The sequence below is a fragment of the Ahaetulla prasina genome, chromosome 6, assembly GCF_028640845.1.
Source record: "Ahaetulla prasina isolate Xishuangbanna chromosome 6, ASM2864084v1, whole genome shotgun sequence".
Lineage (NCBI taxonomy): Eukaryota > Metazoa > Chordata > Lepidosauria > Squamata > Colubridae > Ahaetulla > Ahaetulla prasina.
Genome location: NC_080544.1, coordinates 20,836,896 through 20,859,160, shown reverse-complemented (window position 1 = coordinate 20,859,160; position 22,265 = coordinate 20,836,896). Strand labels below are relative to the sequence as shown.

Genomic DNA, 22,265 nt, shown 5'->3' with positions numbered 1-22,265 from the left:
ACTGTAACTAGGCCAAAGCTAAAGTACCTCAAGCAAAATGATGTCCCTCTATCAGGAGTAATGCAAATGAATCATAAGTTGACACGGGTGCAATTTCATAATACTGGTTCCGAGCATAGTGATCAGTCAAGGTGGCAGTATGGTACTGATGCACAAGTTCTCCGAAACAGGAGCATTATTGTAAAAAGTAAAAAAAATTGTGACCATGGGAACCATTGTTGGCAGAAAAGCAAAAATCTGCATTGCACCTCAGACAGTGTTTATAAAGGTTTTAAGTGGTTTGGAAAGTTTCGGCTTGGTGTTATGCAAGCTAAAGTGCCTGTGAGAGTTTGAAACAGCCATACAAGTTGTGCATATTCCAATATCCGACCACATCATCAATCAGAATCTATGAAAGCATGTTAACTGCACTACATCAGAAGAAGGAAAGCAGTACCCTTATAACTCGAACAACTGCTGAAGGTTAATTAAGCCTCAGGTGTGGGTTGGAGATGAGACAAAGTTTCAAAGATTGATGGTGAAGGTGTGTCATATAAAAATGGCTATCGGCATATCTGTCCTGCAGCTAAGGGAGATGAAGTCCACAGTCATTTTTATCGTTTGATCTTCCAGTGGATAAATATACCCATAACACAAGGAACGTTGCACAGAAGAGCTACCTTTGCTCTGCCTTGGGAAAAACGTAATTTATGCAGTAATCAGAATGGTTTAATATGAAATAAATGAAATAAAAAAATCTATTATATTCTATTCTAAATAGAAATAATCATGCAATACTCTGCTCTATTCTCACTTTAAGTAACAATTCACCAGGTCATCAAAAGACATAATAATATATCATGTAATCCAACCGGCTCCTTAATATTAGAATTTCTTTAATAACAGCAGCAAGACTGTTGATTGGACAATACTGGAAGAAAGAAGAGGTACCTACAATAGAAGAATGGATACTGAAAGTCATTAATTTGGCTGAGATGGCTAAAATCTCAGCTTTTTTAAAAGACAATACGCAGGAAAGATATTTAATTGAATGGAAAAAATGGATTGATTATCTACAAAACAGATATCAGATTAAGAAATATCAGATTGCCTTTGAATAATTAGGAAGTTATTTTATGTAATGGGGAGGGGGTTGGGAGATGAAAAGCTTTGGATGAGGTTAATTGGATTGGAAGGGAAAATTTTATTCTATGTTTGGTTTATGTATAACTACCTTGTGATTGACCCGGGAAGCGGGGGGGGGGGTTTCTGGGAGGGAGGGGGGAAAAATGGGGGGAAATGTTTTTGTTTTTTTAAAACTTTTTCAATAAAAAAAATATATTAGAATTTCTTAAGGAAGTCCACTTAATTCAAGACTTTCACTTGGTAATTTTTGTATAAAGTAAACATTGCCATCTCAAAAAATAATTATGCTTCAAGCAATAAGACAGTAGTTTTATAAATGAAAGAACTGTTTCATTTATAAAACCATACATTGTTTTAATTTATAAAACCATAAAGACGGAATTTAATTTATAAAATGGGAAGGAAGGAATCCAGCAAGATCAGAGCCCCACACACCTCTGCCCTTAAAAATCATTCTTCCTGACACTATGGTCAGTGCTAACATTTCAGAATAAAGAAATAAAATGCTACTTTTAAATATAGCATTACTTTCCTCGAATTAAAATAGAAATTCTCAGATCCGGGACTTTTGTGTACAGGTGTGTGTACCTTTGAGGCAATATTTAGTCCCTGCAATTTTCTTAGCAACTGGTTTGTCCTTTCTAGAGCTGAGTGCAACTGGGGCTCAAAGTCACCCAGCTAGCAATACCTACAGTGGAACCAGGATCAGTCCGATTCTAGCCTGGTGCCTTACCACTTTGCTAAGTTGGTGTCCCACTGACTTAACATATTTTTTTTATTTAAACAATCAAAACAACCAAGTGTCTGCCCAGTTTATACAAAAAAATTTCCTATCACAAGAACTTTTCGCCCAACCTACCGGTAGAATACAGGACATCAAGAAGTCTTTGTTTTCCCTACATACCACTGCTCCCTTTTCAAAACTATCTTTTCTTAAGACAAAAAATATCCTTCCCCGTGAAGGCTATTAAAAAAAAGTGTTTTAGTAGGGCTCCAAACGCAGGCTATGACCACCATTTTGAGTCTGATAACCCTTGAGCCAATTCAACCAATAAAGAAGTTAAAAATATTTGTTATTCAAGAGGTTTATTGAAGCCCACCATTATTTTCTATCTTAAATATTCTCACTCTGGGTTTTGTTTTTATGTCCGTTAGAAGAAACTGCTGACATCTAAGCGATCACTATCGCTACTTCTCATTAGTCAGACTAATCAGTAATAATCTTTTTTCCCAAATCTACAGCATTATGCTTTCAGTATGTTTGATTTATGTATTTGAAAAATTAACCTAAATCAGTGTTCCTCAAATGCTCTCATCATAGCACTGGAGTAAAACCTGTGGCCCCTCAGATAAACAGCAACACACAGCATCCCTCATCATTAACCATGCTGACTAATCCTGCCCTGAGCTGTAATGCAACAATAGGGGGGGGGCATTTTTTTTTTATCACCCCTGCACTAATATAATGCAATCTGCATGGCAGAATAGATGTGCACTGAAAACAAATGGCCACTGAAACTGCTTGTATAACAGAGACATCTGTGAAGATATTTATGAACAAAGCTTAGCATCCGTTGAGAATCATTAACCCCTTCCACAATGGAGAAATCATTGAATTTTGGAGATGAAAGTATATTTTTCTTTTCCCCATAATTGATTAGGTGCCATTTAAAACATGCAGGTCAGTAAAAAGTTCTATATTACTAATTAGAAGAGACAGATTTACTTCACAGGATGTTGTACATAAAGTAATCAAGAGGTTTTAGTGAGAATACAGTTATTTTTAATAATTCAAATAGCAATTTATTATATCTATTATACATAGTTGCACAATTTGAGGCTGGTTAAATACAATCAATTTTCAAAATTTTCTTGGAATCGTTTCTAAGATTGCAACATGCAAGTGTCCATGAAAATATTTGGCTTTTTTTCTTTTGAAATTCTGAACAGGCACTTACATGAGGGAATCAAGTTGTCTCTGTCACAGGTTTTAAGAAGGAGAGAAATATCCCAGCACGCAGAGTATTCTTGGCTTTATCAAAGTGCCACAGTAATAAAACAATTCTTTCCTAAATATAATTTAGCAATTTTGCTTACTTCACACAGTAAGATAACCAACAATACTTGCACTTTAGAAACGTCTTTGATAAACAGGCCAAGTGAATTGGAAATGTGAGTAGCCTTCTATTCAACAGGTCCCCATAGTGTGCTAAACAGGCAGTGTGGTTCTAAAAACTACACGTTAATTGTGGACAAATGGAGGCTAACAAGATTTGCCTGAAGATACTACATTCCAGAATGAATTATAAAAATAAACCAATCTTTTGCTGCACAAGAATACCATCTTCGGAAATTCGGGTGTTTTGCATCTATATATTTTTGTACAAGCCCACATTTCCTCACAGAAGCTCAGCATGGAAAAGGAATACAATAGCTGATATTTGAGGAGGAGGGTGAAAAATAGGTATTTGATGAAAAATAAAATTTTGTGCAAATGATCCAGTATTCAAGAGTGTAAATTAGTAAAATTATCTTAAAACTTTTTAACGTATACACGCACCCTTAACCGAACTGGGATTTAATGAGAGAATACTGTATTTTTAGCCCAGGTCATACAAATCTTGAAGTGAATTGGAATCTGATCATAGAGTCATTGGAATGAGTACGCTAAGGGGAAGAAAAGAGTGTGTGCAGTCACTCGTCTTCAAAAAGTGATTCCGAAAGAAACTTGTTTATACACATTCCTCAAAAAAATTCTGAAAACAGTAATATGCTCTCAGATCTATTCCAAATACATTGTATTTTATATATATATATATATTATCTACTTCCCTGGAGTAAAAGACAACAGTATCGTTATAAAACCTGAATTTGTCATTTTAAGACAAGTTTTTATTAAGTCTCCAACGTTACAGATAGCAGACACTGAGGAAATATGTATGATATGCAGTCGGATATAGAAAGAGGAAATGCTTTAGTTTACCATCAATGAAAGCAAAACTTAGATGCACCATACTACATGCATGGAAACACATAACTAGACTTCTTTAAGCTTTATGCATCTCTGACTGCATCACACCAGACAAAAGTAAAATGTGCAGTATAAAATAGCTTAAGAAAGTTCCAGTGTTTCAGAAAGCACTTACTTTAAATGTATATACAGAACTGAATATTTACTTGAAGAATGTTTTAGTAGTATGGGAAATGCAGCACTGTAAGATGAGGAAGACTGTTGTAATGGGAGTTTGGCCTTTCTTTCCTACAGGCTGTTGCCACCTTTAATCTGCTGATCTACCGATATCCCAGTTTTTCATCCCATAGATCCAGTTCACATTTCAGGCTGTTCTGCAGATGCCTGTGGCTCCGGACTTTCAAACCGCTGATGGAAGTTGGTTCTTTGTTTCCTCAGTTTTTCAGGAGCTTTTCTCCAGAGAATGATTTCCTATTTCAGGATGCAAGAAAATGGATTAAAATACTGGTATGAATGAACACTTGGTCAAAACCTAGCAGCTGCGTTGTAAACTCTCCAGTTGGCCCACTTCTTTGCATGTACTTCTGTTCTGATTTGTTTTTGTTTTTAAAAATTTATTTACATTTATATCTCGCCCTTCTCTGGAGACTCAGGGCGGCTTACAGTGTGTAAGGAAATAGTCTCATTCTATTTGTATATTTACAAAGTCAACTTATTGCCCCCCCAACAATCTGGGTCCTCATTTTACCTACCTTATAAAGGATGGAAGGCTGAGTCAACCTTGGACCTGATGGGACTAGAACCTGCAGTAATTGCAAGCAGCTGTGTTGAAGTACAGCACATTTTATTTAGCTGCACCACTTTTATTCTCCTTTATACAACTGAATGGTCGTACAGGTAGTCCTTGTTTAATGATCATTTGTTGAGTGACCATTCAAATTTATAATGGCACTAAGCAAATGTTATGGCAGGTCCTCAAAGTTACGGCTAATGCAGTGCCCCTGCCGTTGTGATTAAAATTTGGGCATTTGGCAGCCTCCCACATTTATAACAGCAGCATGCGCTTCAACTTCCCCCATCCGCCGGTCTTCCTCTCAATCTCTAGTCCATCTTATTCCTTATTCCTGTCATTCCCTGCTGCTCTTCAACAATTTCTTCCTCCTGCAGCAGACAAGGGCCACCTGGCCAAAGCAACTGCTGACCCTTCACAAGACCATGCAAGACAGCATCCACACAGCATCCGAAAAGGTTGGCAGCAAAAGGAAGAAGATGGCAAAAGAGAGTTCCGGGTAGGGGTTGGTATTCAAAAGGTATATTTTGAATATTCAAAAGTAGCACGCAGGATGGCCAAAAGAGCAGATGTGTTGGGGGAGAAAGGTAGGAGAGCGTTAAAGCGGAGGTAGTACAGCAAGACAGCAGAAGTGCAAGGTTCTTGTCTAACAACAGTGCAGTTCTGACCTAACAGCTGTAACCAACACGACCAGAACTGCTGTTGCTAAACGGTGTGGTCATATGTTTCGCTTAAATGACCACTTCACTTAGTGACAGAAATACTAGTCCCATTTAGGATAATCAGGCAAGGGCTACCTGAATGCAACTGAGATAAGACTGCATTTAAGTTCAGTATTAGTTGAAAAGGGATAGTCGTTAAGTACTGCTTAAACACAACATTCAGAAGCACAGTTTAACGCTGAAAGGTTTCTGTTCAGTGGATACAGCTTCTTTAATTACAGTATATCAATTTCTCTAACTGAGACAAAGCCAAAAGTTTGTGATGTTAGTCTTGATTTTAAAACATATACAACCATATGATTTTTGAGCTGTAAAACACTATCACATCTGGAAGCTATTATAAATACATCAATTTCATTAGAATAGAATAGAATTTTTATAGAATAGAATAGAATAGAATAGAATTTTTATTGGCCAAGTGTGATTGGACACACAAGGAATTTGTCTTGGTGCATATGCTCTCAGTGTACATAAAAGAAAAGATACGTTCATCAAGGTACAACATTTACAACACAATTGATTATCAATATATCAATATAAATCATAAGGATTGCCAGCAACAAGTTATAGTCATACAGTCATAAGTGGAAAGAGATTGGTGATGGGAATTATGAAACGATTAATAGTAGTGCAGTTTAATTTCATTAAACTATTCCAGGTACAGAACTTTATACCTGCTGCTTGAAGTACCGTCTGTCTTCTTCGTCTACTAGCACTAGGTTCAGGAAGTATCTTACTGAAAATTTTTTGTTTACATCTCTCATTGTGGGAGTAGGATCATAGCCAGCCAAGAAGAGTCTTATGGGAATAGATTCACCTTAAATGAAAAACAAAATCATTCTTAGTTTTGTTAAATAAATTGGTTGCAAAGTTTAATATTGAATGATTTGCCAATTCATAGTTTACTTTTTTTTTTAATACAAGCCATTTTTCAATAAAGCCAGCTGAGTTAATTTCCTGGGGGCACAAATGGCTTTGTGAAAGTTAGTTCTAGGGTATTTAAGATATTCCTCTGCATATCATTTTCTGGGGAATAACAGCTTTGGAGAGTATACACTCATCTTACACCTGACAGCTGACTGTCACTCTAGAGTTAGAAAGCTTTTTAATCCAATAAATTCTCATTGCATATTTAGTTTATCATAATAAAAGAACACATTTGACTCTACTTTACTTGACATATGAAAGCAAGTAATGTTTTCTCATCTTACTTGCTTCATCAAAGAAGTAAGACAAGTTGTACAGGAAGGAACTTCTAAATTAAGATACTGTAGATAAAGTGTTCTGTCCCCCCCTCAATCACAACCAAGAAGACACGCGAGCTGACTATATCTGCCAGCAATTTATTCCTACGAAAAATATCAATTCTGGCAACGAACCTGCAATTGCCTGCCAAGTTCTCTTATCTCCTCAGAAGCCAGCATAACTGCAGTTCGTTGCTGGAGCAACCAAGAGTTCAGAAATAAACAGAAATCCAGAACCAAAGTCTTAGTCTCGAAATATCGCACCCAAAGTTTCCAAGAGTCAGTTTTTGTCCGTCACAAGAAGCTATAGAGCAGCTCCTCCTACTTTTATACCCTGTGGGGTGTGGCTCCGTGACTCAGCATGCTCTAGGCCTGCTCCACCCCTTCTTTTGTTGTTCCCGCCTCTCCTTTCTGCGATGCCTGGGATTTAACCAGGACTGATTATCAGCAGCTGGGTCTTGAGGCGTTGCCTGGGAGGGGGAAGGTGCGGGAGAAAGAGGCCTTGTCATCTCCTCCACCTGGCCTGCCACTGGAACCTGGAGCGGAGCCAGAGAGGAAGGTCCTGCAGAGGGAAGCCCTCACTCCCTGAGTCACTCTCTGCCAAGAGGCCAGGCTCGGGAGCCGAAGACACAACATAAGTGATGATAGATAGATAAAATCAGTTATTCTTTTCCAGTACAGCAAGATTGTTTATTGTTGAAGATGTCCTTAAAAATCTCAGCTGAAACAAATAGAATACCCTAGCTATTCTGGATTATAGATAAATAAGAGCTAAATTTACCCACTCACCTTTAACTGGTGCACCATCCATTATTTCATATTTTGCAATGGTCTCCGTTTCTGTTGTTGTACTGGGTCCTAGAAGTACAAATAAGTAGCTTTTTCCCAATTTTCTATTTATAACTGCAATTATTTTAGTAACACAAAATCCAATATGAAATATGCTTTAACTGTATACAGGTAGTTCTTGACTTACAACCATAATTGAGTTCAAAATTTCTGTTGTTAAGTGAGTCATTTGTTAGGTGAATTTTGTCCTATTTTATGACACTTCATGTCACAGTTGTTAAGTGAATCACTGCAATTGATATTTTAATAACACGGTTAAGTGGATTTGGCTTCCCCATTGACTTTGCTTGTCAGAAGATCGCAAAAGGTGATCACATGACCCCAGGACATTGCAATGGTCATAATCATGAACTAGTTGGCAAGCATCTGAATTTCGATCACATGATCATGGGGATGCTTCAATGGTCCTAATTGTGAAAAACGGTCATAATTCACTTTTTTCTAGTGCCATTGTAACTTTGAGTGGTCACTAAATGAATTATTGTAAGTTGAGGACTATCTGTATTGTAACTGTACAACTGTACATTATTTGATTACACAATATTTTTAAAAAATGGGTCTTTCTAAATGTCACAGAATTTTAATTAATACACTGAGCAAGGTTTTTGTACTCCTGTAGTACTAAACCATCAAGATAATTGAATATACCGTGCTTCCCCAAAAATAAAATGATTTATATTGATATATGGACCATCATTTGTGTTCTAAATGTTGTACCTTGATGAAGGTATCTTTTCTGAGAGCATATGCACCAAGGCAAATTCCTTGTGTGTCCAATCACACTTGGCCAATAAAAAATTCTATTCTATTCTATTCTAAATACAACCTAACCTGAAAACAAGCCCTAGCCCGTTTTTCCACACCTGTACCTAATATAAACCCTACCCTAAAAATAAACCCTAGTTAAGCCCCATCCACTGTCTGGTTGTACGAGGTGGGGCAAGGCACAGGCGTAAAAATCAAGGTAGGGTGGGGATAGAGGGTGGAGTTGCCCCATGCGCCCTGTTTACCTTAGGACTGCTGCAGCCAAGCCTCCCACACCCTGGCACCTGTCGCACTGCTGCACGATGCCACGTGGCTCATCATACTGGTGCGCCACTCATGCACACAACGGTACAACACAACAAACAGCCTCTTGCCGCGAGAGTGGCACAAGCACAAGACTCGCGGCATTGTGACGCAAATGGCAGCACCGGCGCAACAAGCCACAAGGCATCTGGCTGCAAGCGGCCGGAGAACAAGTCAAGCAGCGGTGCGACAGGTGTCAAGGTATGGGAGGCATGATTGCAGTGGTCCTAAGGTAAGTAGATATGACATTCCCCGAAAACAAGACCTGGTGTTTATTTGGGGACCAAAAAGAAAATAAGACCCGGTCTTATTTTGGAGTAAACACGGTAATAGTAAATCATGCCCAGGAGACGCAATAATTATTTCTGCATATTATTTTGCCAAAGTGAACAAATGTAACCCTTACTTCTGAATATTTACTATAATCTTTTTTCTGAATCATCTCTATTATCAAAAACTCTTATGCTATGCTTTTTGAGATTCTTCTATATTTTAAGCCATTGTACAAAAGTCTTCCATCTTTTGTAGTGCAATTGAAAGACAATTTAAGGGTAATACTTTAAACACTACTTCAGAAGCCCCTTGGAAGAAGATTGTTATCTGCAAATCAAACTAGTTAAGTTTAAAATTACAGTAAATTTTCATTATATGTTAAATGGCATTCATGCGAATAAATCATATTCAAATATTTAAAAAATCCAAGCGCCTAATAGAAAAGGTAAGACCTAAACGATTAACAACAAACTATTATTTCTTCATCTTACCAATTCCAGTTATTTCTTTTTTTATTAGCTGTAATTCCATATGTTGAATTTTTATTCTTACTAAGAGGAAGTAGATTTTTCCAACAATCACATCCTTTAAGTGATACCTTAAAAGAAAGGAAGAAATTTGTAAGAAGTTGAACTCTGTATGCATTAATATTTATGTATGCATTTGGTCTCAGAGAGACCAAAGTTTGGAACCCAACTATTAAGTTGGGATGATTAAGAACTAACTAGTAGCTGTTAATTTTTTCCATCGGCACAAAGACTGATTCCCACAATTCAAAAGTATTGAAGTTAGTATCATTTAAACATGAACATTATTACTAGCATTTGAATTGAGCTCAGAAACAGACACTAGCTAAAGAGTTACATGGTCCAAAAAACCTAGCCACAGTTAAAACTCCAGCTGCCAACATTTTTCAAAGTTGGTCCCATATGCTCTTGCTCAAAATAATCCCACAAAAAGGGACTCTGCCCATATTTTGGTGAAGTCACATATGCAATTAGTAGACCAGCTTAAATTAAATAAAAATATCCCTAGCTGTAGCCATTGCTTGATTATGCCAGCAGCAACATAATATTCAAGAGTATCCCCAAACAGTTTAACATACTGATGTATAGCAAAAGAATGGCAAAATCGTGAGACAGCTATGTATAGTCTTGAAAACTCAGGCTTGTGCAATGTTTTAACATTCCCTGCAAATAACTAATTTGCTTCATAAGAGAGATATATTATTCCAATGGATTTTTTACAGTATTATAAAGTTTTATTCTGAATTTTGATCACCATGGAAAAGAAGATTGACAGGTTTCCCCAAATATAACCATTAGTAATCAGTTGCTAATCATTTCCATGTGCCTTGAACTGTTCTTGGCTGACTGGTTTTTTCAAGTTCATGTGTGTACTTCATTTAAATCAGACCTACTTGGATTTGTTATATTCAAATTCTATATGCAGACAATCTTCAATGCCAACTTCCATTTTAATAGAGTTGTTAACATCTGGGTAAGTTGCAAGCTGGTGAACAATAAGATCGTATTCTTTAATCAAGTCTGACAATCTTCTTACTATCGTCACTTTAAGGAAATACCTATAAAAGAATGACATTATTGGAGACTGCATAACAGAATATTTTAAAACTCACATAAAGGTAAAAGTAAAGGTTCCCCTCGCACATATGTGCTAGTCGTTCCTGACTCTAGGGGGCAGTGCTCATCTCTGTTTCAAAGCCAAAAAGCCAGCGCTGTCCGAAGACGTCTCTGTGGTCATGTGGCCGGCATGACTAAACGCCAAAGGCGCACAGAACACTGTTACCTTCCCACCAAAGGTGGTCCTACTTGCATTTTTTACGTGCTTTCGAACTGCTAGGTTGGCAGAAGCTGGGACAAGTAACGGGAGCTCACCCCATTATGCGGCGCTAGGAATTCGAACCGCTGAATTGCCAACCTTTCGATCAACAAGCTCAGCATCTTAGCCACTGAAGCACCACATCCCTCATAAAACTCACATACACTCCTTCAGTAATGGCAACTGCAGAGACAGCCATCTGTATTAAATCATCAGTAGGCTGTTTCTATTTCTAGCATTGGTAGTTTGAAACATATGAGTCAATCAAGTAAGTTTACCTATTCTAGTTTCACAACCATGCTAGTTAATAAGAACTGATTTATTCCCCAAAGTAAAATGGGAGGTATTTAGACTAAAATTGTATGCAAGCATCTATAGAAAGAATATATTTTGAACCCATTTTGTTTTAACTTTTGAACGCTTCTTTCTTAAACTTTATAGTATTACGGGATTTTTATAATAAAAGCAGAAAAAATATTTTTCATCCTTTTGTTTATGGAAAACTCTTTTTGATCAAATGTTTCTATAAGCAGAAGAACGTATCTATTGAATTTTAAAATATACACAGTACATACTGACATTCCAGTTCAGCTAAATTAGTGTGCTATAACTAGCTACATAAAAATTTCATACCTCAATCTAACATTGGCACCAATGTAGGATTCATATGGTTTCTCAACTTGCATAAATTCAAAGTCATAGCTTCTACTTTGTGTTAATTCACCAGGTAAAGCCAGCTCTTTCACTAAGTTTACAAATTCATGAGTATTGCTCTTGTCATTGAAAAGTTCTGCAAAATTAAGGAATACAGTCAGAAAATACATAAAAGAAACATTTCTGAAGACAACGCAACAGTTTTTAAAAATAATTTATTATTTGGGTGATTTAAGCAACTGGAAAAGAAGACATGTGTTATTTCTTAAAGTGAAACTGGATGAAAGAACCTATTTTAACATTTATGAACAACATTTAATGCAATAGTTTTTCGAAAGTTCAATTGCAATACAAAGATCTTATATTTCACTAGAACGCTGAAGTCTTATGTTAATGATGCTGCTAAAATAGCCTGATGTATTTGAATATCAACATAGCCAACTCAACAAATATTTTTATATTGCATATTTAACCATTCAAAATTTTAGTACAACCTTCTCCTCCTAGTTCCACATTTCTCATAGTATAAGCATGGAACAATTCTTTAGAAAACTATTTGCTGATGAAACATAGTATTAAAAAGCTAAATCCAGTATTACGCAAGCTAACTTCCTCTTGTGCAACAGGACTTTCTCTTACCCTCCTCCTTTCAATCAATTATATCATCTTTACTTACTGTACCAGTTTTGGTACCAACTTAGCAACCGATATGTTGTGCAAAACATTTTGCAACATGTGGGAGCATAAAAGAACCTCTCTTTGAATCGCATGCTTTTTGCAAGGCTCACACAACAGGTTCAGAAATTGCCTCTGGCTATCTTTATTCCTGTGCCAAGGCAGAGGAGGCTGCTTTAACACTCCTGCAACTTCTCTTTTGAATATTTTGCACAACCCCATCATTATGTAGATCATATTGTAAAATGTACATTTTTATAGGATAGCAGCTTGATAAAACAGTAGAGGAAACCTTTAATTCTTTCTGCTCAAGTATTGTACTATTGACTTCAAATAAGACATATTCAGCATATGTTGGAGTGGCTGTGGATGCCGGCATCCCGGCATCCGCAGCTGACTGTTGGGGGCGAGTTAGTGGCCCCAAAGGAGGTGGTTCGCAACTTGGGCGTCCTCCTGGATGGACGGCTGTCTTTTGATGAACACCTGGCGGCCATCTCCAGGAGGGCCTTTTACCAAGTTCGATTGGTTCGCCAGTTGCGTCCCTTCCTTGACCGGGATGCCTTATGCACGGTCACTCACGCTCTGGTTACGTCTAGGCTGGATTATTGCAATGCTCTCTACATGGGGCTGCCCTTGAGGTGCACCCGGAGGCTGCAGTTAGTCCAGAATGCGGCTCTTGTGAGTAATGTGAGGAGCCGCTCGTGGCTCCCATGTGACATCGCTGCTCCGTAGCCTGCACTGGCTTCCTGTGGTCTTTCGGGTGCGCTTCAAGATTTTGGTTACCATCTTTAAAGCGCTCCATGGCTTAGGACCCGGGTACTTACGAGACCGCCTGCTGTTACCTTTTGCCTCCCACCGACCCGTACGCTCTCACAGAGAGGGTCTCCTCAGGGTGCCGTCCGCCAAACAGTGTCGGCTGGCGGCCCCCAGGAGTAGGGCCTTCTCTGTGGGGGCAGTGATGCTCTGGAATGAACTTCCCCCTGGCCTGCGTCAAGTGCCTGATCTTCGGACCTTCCGTCGTGAGCTCAAAACATATTTATTCATTAAAGCGGGACTGGCATAATTAGCGATGAATTTTAATTGGGTTTTCTTAATATTTTAAAATTTTAAATCTAAATTTTTAATTATCAGCCTTTATAATTTGCTTTTTTAAAATGTTGTTTTAACTGTATATATTTCGTTTTATTTTGGCTGTACACCGCCCTGAGTCCTTCGGGAGAAGGGCGGTATAAAAATTTAATAAATAAATAAATAAAATAAATATTTGAAACTGCTTCAAAGGCTCCAAAACGGAAGAATGATTGGTGAAAACATGATGGACCTTGCTGAGATAACTTGACTTCTTTGATCAGACAAAAGACAGAATCTACATTTATTGCTGAATGGAAATTTCTTGTAGACTTTTTGCGTAGGACAGAAAAAATAAACTGATTTATTGTTTTGATGATTAAAAAGAATTCATTATAGAAAGAGGAGAGAAATGTTGCAACCACAGATTAAGAGATAAATTTATAATTGTACTTATAACCTCTATAAAGAAAGTTGGAAGCTACTTCTTTGAATCTATTTTTTTCTATTTTTTTCTTTACTTTCTTTTTCCTTTCTTGCACTTTTGATTTCTTTCTCTTATTTTTCTTACTTTGTTTTGTTAGGTTTTATACTTTTTAAAAAACGTGTGTGTGTGTGTGTGTGTGTGTGTGTGTGTGTGTGTAGACGCCCATACATTATATACCAGAGGTCTCCAACCTTGGCCACTTTAAGACTTGTGGACTTCAACTCCCAGAGTTCCTCAGCCAGCTTTGCTGGCTTTGTGGAGTTGAAGTCCACAAGTCTTAAAGTGACCAAGGTTAGAGACCCCTGTTATATACTATATATTCATACACACTACTTTATTGCCTATATCATCACATAAAAATTCAGTTTTAATGTATATCACATGATATTACACATTCAAATAATTAATAAGCAATCCCAAACAGTCCATTTATTATTAAGCTTAATATTTCATCTTGCTTGCTATTCAGCTACCTCAATATTATTCCAGTGCCAAAGTCCAAATTAAGATTTCTACAAATCATAGTGAACATTTTACATTTTATCCAGAGTCAATGCCAGGTCTATAACTCACCAATTTGCCCTACGAATTCAATTCTTATTCCTTGATGCTCTAGCCTCTTTCCATGTTGTTTAAAGACCATATTTACCTGGGGGGAAAAACCAATATATTAATGTAGTGCTCCTATACCTTTGCATAGTTTCATAAATCATTAACTATACAAGGACATAGCAGAAATAGGAACAATTTATACCCAATTTTTCATTTTATTTGTAGATCTTGTTATATGTGTGCCTTCAAGTCAGTCGACTCCTGACAACTATTTATTAAATTTCTACACAGTAATGTCCATGCAATTTTCTTCGCAATATTTTCAGAAGTGGTTTTCCATTGTCTTCTGCCTAGGGCTGAGAGAAAATGACTGGCTCAAAGTCACCCAGTAGGTTTTCATGGGCTAGAAGTCACAATTTCTTGGTCTCTGTCCAGTACCTTCAACCACTACACCCTAATGCTAGAACTAATAATGGCTCACAATAATTTAAAATTAAATTCTTTCTAAAAAATGTGCAGGGTAGCATAAACAAGATTTTTAGAAAAATTAAGAGCTTATTTGCCAACTCCATTCAGTGTCTTGGTGACTTACAAATAGAACATCAAAATACAAATATTAAATACTGTATATTTATCTGGCAATACAACAATCACAAAAATTCAGGAAAGAATGACAAAGTTAATCTATTTACTAATCTTTAGGAATCCAGCAGTAGGTAGAGAATTTTCAACAATAATCACATATCCTAAAAACAGGGAACTAGTTTTGAGCTGGGATAGCTTTTTTCCTGCAATTTCAAGTCTTGGGGATGGGGTTTTTTAGCCTAGATTTTGGGTAGTTTAAAGATGTAGATAAAATGTTGTTGTTAGTTTTTCCTTCCTTCACTTAAATGAACATTATACCTGACCAAACTCTCAAAACAGATATAACTATAAAGAGGACAACTTTCATACTGAAACCATTTGTTAACATACAAAAATGGTAATATATTCTAGTTTTACTCAGAAAGCAAATAAAACATAATTAATCAACCACTGAAACTCTAAAGCATACTATAGCCATATTAATGTGTGCTTCTGCTTATAGGTTCTATTACGGACCATTTTGAGGATACAAAGGATACAATTTACCTTTCCTGAAACTGATTCTCCATCATAGAACAAATAATGTTTTTCTACTTTGTTATCTTCTGTTTTGATTTCAGCTGTTTTTCGTGATTCAGCATCATTCAGAACAACATCAATCTCACATATGGGACCAAACAAATTTCCAAGAAAACTCTGCAATAAAAGTAATACTTATTTAAATGTACAAAACAGGAACTTTATCTAGCACAATGCTGTAGACAAAAATATTGGAAGCTTTGGAAGTAATTTTTCAAAGTAAAAATTAAAAATTAAAAATCTATACATTCGTAATAGAAACTCTTACAGCAAGATATTAGGATCAGAATACTGATAAATTCACTGTACAGTAGAAACCTAACTACTTTTTATAACATAAACTCCCTCTATTCTGTTATATTCTGTATCATTTTAAATCAATGATAATCTTTAAAGGTTTCATTTCTAGGTTTTAAATATCATATAGGAATGTAATTCAAATTACAGTAAATTAACTTAATATACTGGATGCATGGTTTTTTAAGAAAAATATAAATTATGTGGTATTCGAACTACCTTAGACCCTAAATTAAACCTAAATTATGATATGAGAATATATAACATTTGGGAAGCCAAACCCTTGCTCAGAGATTCTGCCTGTAAGAGTGGTCTTTAAAGTTTGGACCAGCTGGACACTATTTTTATGAATTGGCTACCATGATGAGCTCAATTAATTACAAATCACCCACTTATGAGATGCAGGCTAATGAGGTTGTTCCTTCCTACCAGTCCTTCTTATCATTCTCTATGCTGTCTGCCAATAGAACTCTTTCTTTGCAGGTGAGCGCCCTTCCAAAATCAAAACACAAATAAAATGGGTGCCATAGACTTTATTGTCCACATTTTACTGTAAAGGTAATCCTTGACTCACAGCCATTCATTCAGTACCAGCTGAAGTGATAACAGTGCTGAAAACATGGACTTACAACTCCTGCCCAAATCCTCACGATCAAAATTTGGGAGCTTGGCAGCCTGCCTGCACTTACAACCTCAAGGGCATTTCAACTTTTCCCACCCACCTATCTCCTTCTCATCTATATACCCTTTTGGTTAGCTGCTGCCCTTGCTTTACAAGGAGGCAAAGAGAATAACGCAGCTCTGGGGCTGCTTGCCATATCCCAGGATGCATTCATTCACCACCCGCCTTTTCTCTTCAGCCACACATGGCTTCCCAGTCCAATCCAGCATGTGCCAGTGAGCATTTACTTGCTCCCAGACCACTCCAGCAAGTGTTTGTTTGCTCTCCCCAGCCTGTCCCAGCAAGCATTCATTCACCCAGCTGCCTTCTCTTCCATAATAGACTTTTCACCTTTTGCTGTGTCCACAGCTTCTCCTGTGAGGATTCTTACAGCACACATGACTTTCTGAGCCTTTGTAAAGCTGTACTCTCTTTGCAAAGTTGAGCCGTCTTTCCAAAGGCATTCCAAAGACAGCTTTACAAAGGCTCAGTACTTAGGAAACATTTGCTGGAGAAACTCAGTCTGAAAAGGAGACAGCAAGAGGCCAAAGGTCAGTGCAGAGAACTGGGAGAAATGAATGCTTGCTGGTGGTTTGTTCAGTCAAGTTGGGGAGCCACATGGAGTTGGGGGGGAAAGGCATATGTGCAAATGAATGTTGCTGGCACTTGCTGATTGCTGGAGACAGGTGAATGGGGAAGTTGGAGGCAGCCCCTTACCTGACGTTCAGGGCTGAGCCCAGAATGGCATGGATTAGGGTGGGTGCTCACTTAATGACCCTTGGTTCTCAGTTAATGAGTAGGTCACCCGACACCTCACTTTAAGGTTACACTGATATTTTGACAGTAATGCCAGTCCAAATTATGGTTGTAAGTCAAGGACTTACCTCTACTACTGTTGCTGTTATGCATGTATTTTTTCTCACCTGGTAAATATACTTTGGCATTTTCAACATACATATTCTGCTTCCTAATCAGAGGGACTCTACCTTTCCAGATGTTACCAAAATCTATTATTCTGCTAGTAAAGCAAGATTTAAGCTGACCAATTCCCATTCCACAATACACTGTAACTATGCCTAATTTTTGAACAATATTAAACTAAGTACATATAGATAGATGTCACTTTATATTAAGCTACTTTTATTTTAGTTTTTCAGCTTTATGTCTTAGTTTTAGACAAATAATAATCTGGGGGTTTTGCTCCTGCAGATGTAGCCTGCAATGGTAACAATAGTGTATACTCTGAATTTGCCTTCATTCATAATACTCTGTATTATTCTTTTAGCTTGCATTTTGTGTGGTCCTCTTTTTTCACTTATAAACAGTATGTTAATTGTTATGTTCTATGCTGGTCTTTGACCAAAGGAAGTTTGACTAAAAACAACGCACTGAACTACAACCATCTACCATTTATTTCTTTTGAGAACCAGGGACACTGCTGGAAATGCCTCTACTCTGAAGCTGGTGACCAAAACTCAAAAAAATAAAAAATCAGAAAACCTAGCATGCATTGAGGGAAGTATTACTAGAAATTTTGGCACTAAGAGTGGCACAGTGAGGATCCAAATGTATAACTTCAAATGTATTTTCTCATTCCCTCTTTTCCATGATCACCTAATACATTGCCTTTCATTTACTGTATAATGATTTTGCTCAAAATCATGGAAAGAAAGCCACAGCTTGTCATATAAATCTCAAAGTTCAGACAATTCTAAGTTAAGAGGGAGAAATGCTTGCAAATTTTACTATAACTTGGTCTTGCTATATCATCTTCATTTAGAAGAGTATTTTTCTAGCTTCTGGCACAGAAACAGACCAAGGAGGCCCTACAAAATGGGAATATTCCAGCCACTATCCTCCCCCCTCCTTAATTCCCTCCTGTCACCTAAAAAGGGTATAAGGGCTGTGGAGTTGTCAAGCCTCCCCACCATTCATCCGCCTTGGGATGCCACAGATTATATTTTTTAAAACATTTGTAGAAAAAGGGAGTAATAGCCAACAACTAAACAAAGATGGGAAGAATATGGACCAACATGCTCCTTATTAAAACAAAAATCTTTTTAATTTGCTGAGCCAGCTAGTTCAGCATCACTGAGAAACCAATTTAGCTATGGTTCATTCCAGAGGTTTTGTCTCATATCATGTAAATGAAGTATTTAAATATGATCGCACAATGCAATCACCACAGCCTAATATGTGTGGGAAATGAGCTCCAAATCTGCAATTGACTCCCCTATACTCCCGTACTTTAAATCAGGGGTGTCAAACACACGTCGTCATGGCAGCGTCACAACATTGTGACATTTTTCCCTTCGCTAAACTGGGCATGGGCATGGCCAGCGCATGACGCATCTAGCCCATGGGCTGCAAGTTTGACAGCCCTACTTTAAATGATAAATATGTTGACCATATTTTGATATAGTACTATATCTGAATGGCAACAAACCAGGCAACTACTAGAATTTGCTATCTGTTGCTCTCTATCATCCAATGACTGCTCATATTTTTTAGCCTAGATATGGTAGAGCTATATCTACCCAGTGAAAGAAAACATGAGTACAAGAATTCTAGGAGGCTCATTTGCCTCATGAAAGCTGTTATTTTCTGTTTAATAAATATACATTTTGTATATTTCATAAGGAAATCAGTTAAGCACTTGAGATATTGTTGCAACATCTCACTATCCCAAATATGCAGCCAGAGCACGCTATTACTTAACATATGGCAAGGAATGTAGCGACAAAGCTTATCTAACAATGCTTTTCCTTGGAGCAATCATTGAATATTCACTTTTACCTCACAAAAAGGCAGAGTTTAAAAGGAACGCAAAATAAACAGCTATGTCATACAATTGTGTATTCTACAAAAATGCAGCAAACTACTGAAACTTTGTCACTAACTTTTTATGTTTTTTCTAACCAAGCTCAGAGAGCATCGAGGATCCCGCAGGTATAAGTTGAACATACTGTCATGAGTTCATTTTCTATACTTATCAGCTTCCACAACTAATTTATATTTCCTGAGCTGGATTGTTAACTCAAGCCCATTTACTGCTCCTCAGGCTCACTACCTAAATAAAGTTTAGGTACACATCCAGGTAAAAAGATGGCAAGCAGTTCAGCAATTGCTGCACAGGAAAAGCAAGCCTCCCTTTTAAGGATTCTCAGCGTAGCTTTGGCTCTTTGAGAATTCATAATAAACAGGATTATCCTACCTGTCCTAAGGACAACCCCTGCAAGAGAGGGGTTTCCCTACACCTCCATTTTGTAGCTTGGGTACGCTTTCTAAGCACATGCCTAGCATGACTAAAGCCCAGAGGGGTAGGGGGGGAACACTAAGACCAGGATGATTAGGGGACTGGAGACAAAAACATATGAAGAACGGTTACAGGATCTGAGCATGGCTAGTCTAGTGAAGAGAAGGACCAGGGGAGACATGATAGCAGTCTTCCAATATTTGAGGGGCTGATGCAGAGAGGAAGGGGTCAAGCTATTTTCTAAAACACCTAAAGGCCAGACAAGGAATAAATGGATGGAAACTGATCAAGGAGAGATTCAACCTGGAAATAAGGAGACATTTTCTGACAGTGAGAGCAATCAACCCATGGAACAGAAGTTGCCTTCGGAAGTTGTGGGAGCTTCATCCCTGGAGGCTTTCAAGAAGAGATTGGACTGCCATTTGTCAGAAATGGTGTAGGGCTCCTGCCTGGGCAGGGGGTTGGACTAGATGACCTTCCAACTCTGTTAATCTAATCCGACCGTAGAATATTTCTTACAGGCAGGTCCATAGTCAGTTACAATTAGTTTACAGAACTCCAGAGACTGGACTGCCATTTGTCAGAAATGGTGTAGGGCCATGATGGTGAACTTACGGCACATGTGCCACCGGTGGTATGCAGCGCCCTCTTTGTGGGCATACGAGCCATCACCCCAGTTCAGCTCTGCTGCACATATGCACATGCCTCCCACTGGCCAGCTGTTTGTGCAGGGGGTGGGGTGCATACAGGGGGTCTGCACATGCGGGGGCACGCACATCTGTGGGGGGCATGCATAAATTGCATTTTGCGCATTCACGCGCACAAGTGCTTTAGGCACTCGGTCCAGAAAAGGTTAGCCATCAACTGGTGTAGGGTCTCCTGCTTGGGTGGGGTTGGGCTAGATCAGGGGTCTCCAACCTTGGCAACTTTAAGCCTGGTGGACTTCAACTTCCAGAATTCCCCAGCCAGCAGGCGGTTGGACTAGATGACCTCCAAGGTCCCTTCCAACTCTGTTACTGTTACTGCAATATTCCAACTGATTTGATTTCATTCAGAATTATTAAAGATAAATGTAGCCGTCATGGGGTCTTTTGCACTTAGAAAATGATTCAGGGGAAGCTCTTTTAAGAATTTGCAGGGACCCAGAATTTCACTCCGGCTCATTAAAACAGCCCGTCTTTGATCAAGACTTTTGCAGGTTGAGAAAAATGAGATAGTTGCTTTAAGCCAGGGGTCACCAACCTTGGCAACTATAAGCCTGATGGACTTCAACTCCCAGAATTCCGCAGCCAGCAAAGCACCAGGCTTAAAAGTTGCCAAGGTTGGAGACCCCTGGACTAGATGACCTACAAGGTCCCTTCCAACTCTTGTTAACCTGTTGAATCTGTTCAGCAGAAGGTCTAATTCTCGGCTGCCATTTAAACCAGGGGTCTCCAACCTTGGTCCCTTTAAGACTTGTGGACTTCAACTCCCAGAGCCCCTCAGCCAGCAAAGCTGGCTGAGGAACTCTGGGAGTTGAAGTCCACAAGTCTTAAAGGGACCAAGGTTGAAGACCCCTGATTTAAACGGTCCTTCGGATTTTTTTAAATTTTTTTTTTTGCCTAATCTGGCCGCCCTCAGTAATCGCACCCTTTTAAGGGCGAGGTGTTTTAAATTGGAAAGGCGCGGCGGTCCACGGTCCAAAAGGAGACGCCGCGGTGCAAAAAAAATCCACACACACGTTTCCTTCCACCTGCCACTATTTCTCCGCGGGTCGCGGGGCCAGACAAGACACGGCACGCGCTCGGCGGCCGAAAGGCGCGTGCGCGCGCGCACGAGACTGAGCTCAACGTCACCGAGGCAGGCGGAATGCGCGCGTGAGGAGGGAGGAGGGAGGGGGGGCGGACTCGAGCGGCCGCCCCCGCGCGCCGAGAAAACGGGAGGGCGGAGTCAGCAGCGGTGGAAAGAAGGAACGAAGGGGGGGGGAAACCCCGTCTCCATGGGAACGGCCAGCCGTTCTCACAGCCTGTTCGCCTCGAGTGCGCCCGAGGCCCTGCCCGCTTAGAAGGGTGGGGAAAGGGGGCCAAGGGGAAAGAAAGAAGCCAACGGTCCTCCCGTCGGTGGGTTGCCACTCCGCGAGGCGTCCCGACGGCCTTAATATTCCTCCCCCACCCCATCCCCGCTTCCTTAAACCGGGCAGCCGCTCACTTACCATTGTCAGCCAGACTCCGGCCCCCCGCCCCGAGCAACCGTAGGAAAAACTCCGGCCCGCGCCACTATCATGTGACCGGAGAGGCCGTCACTTCGTTCCACGCCCCGGGCACGTGACCTCCCTTTTTCCCACTGGGGAGGAGTGAAAACGGAGTGGGCGCCTCGGGTAGCCTGGGCGACGGTTGGGGCGCTGTCGTGGGCGGGCCGGGCGAGGGAAGGTCTTCTCTAGGATGCGGAGGTTTGGTATCTCTATGGTGAAGATGCCCTCTCTCTCTCTCTCTAGTCAATGGATAAAATTTGCGCTTTGATAAATGTTTATTTATTTATTTATTTATTTTGTCAATCATATATAAGGTAGCAGGTAAAAGTCTAAACAT

The 22,265-nt window shown here is 39.1% G+C and overlaps 1 protein-coding gene across 1 annotated transcript; it reads right to left on the bottom strand.

Moving 5' to 3' along the window:
• Positions 1-2,885: 2,885 nt before the first annotated feature.
• Positions 2,886-22,011, bottom strand: VPS26A (VPS26 retromer complex component A). The gene is made up of 9 exons (XM_058188481.1): positions 21,890-22,011; positions 15,452-15,601; positions 14,342-14,417; positions 11,518-11,674; positions 10,463-10,627; positions 9,534-9,640; positions 7,642-7,710; positions 6,283-6,425; positions 2,886-4,567 (listed from the first exon to the last, which is right to left on the bottom strand). The coding sequence occupies exons 1-9, from the start codon at positions 21,890-21,892 to the stop codon at positions 4,454-4,456; spliced, it is 984 nt and encodes a 327-aa protein (XP_058044464.1). The 5' UTR covers positions 21,893-22,011; the 3' UTR covers positions 2,886-4,453.
• Positions 22,012-22,265: the final 254 nt, after the last annotated feature.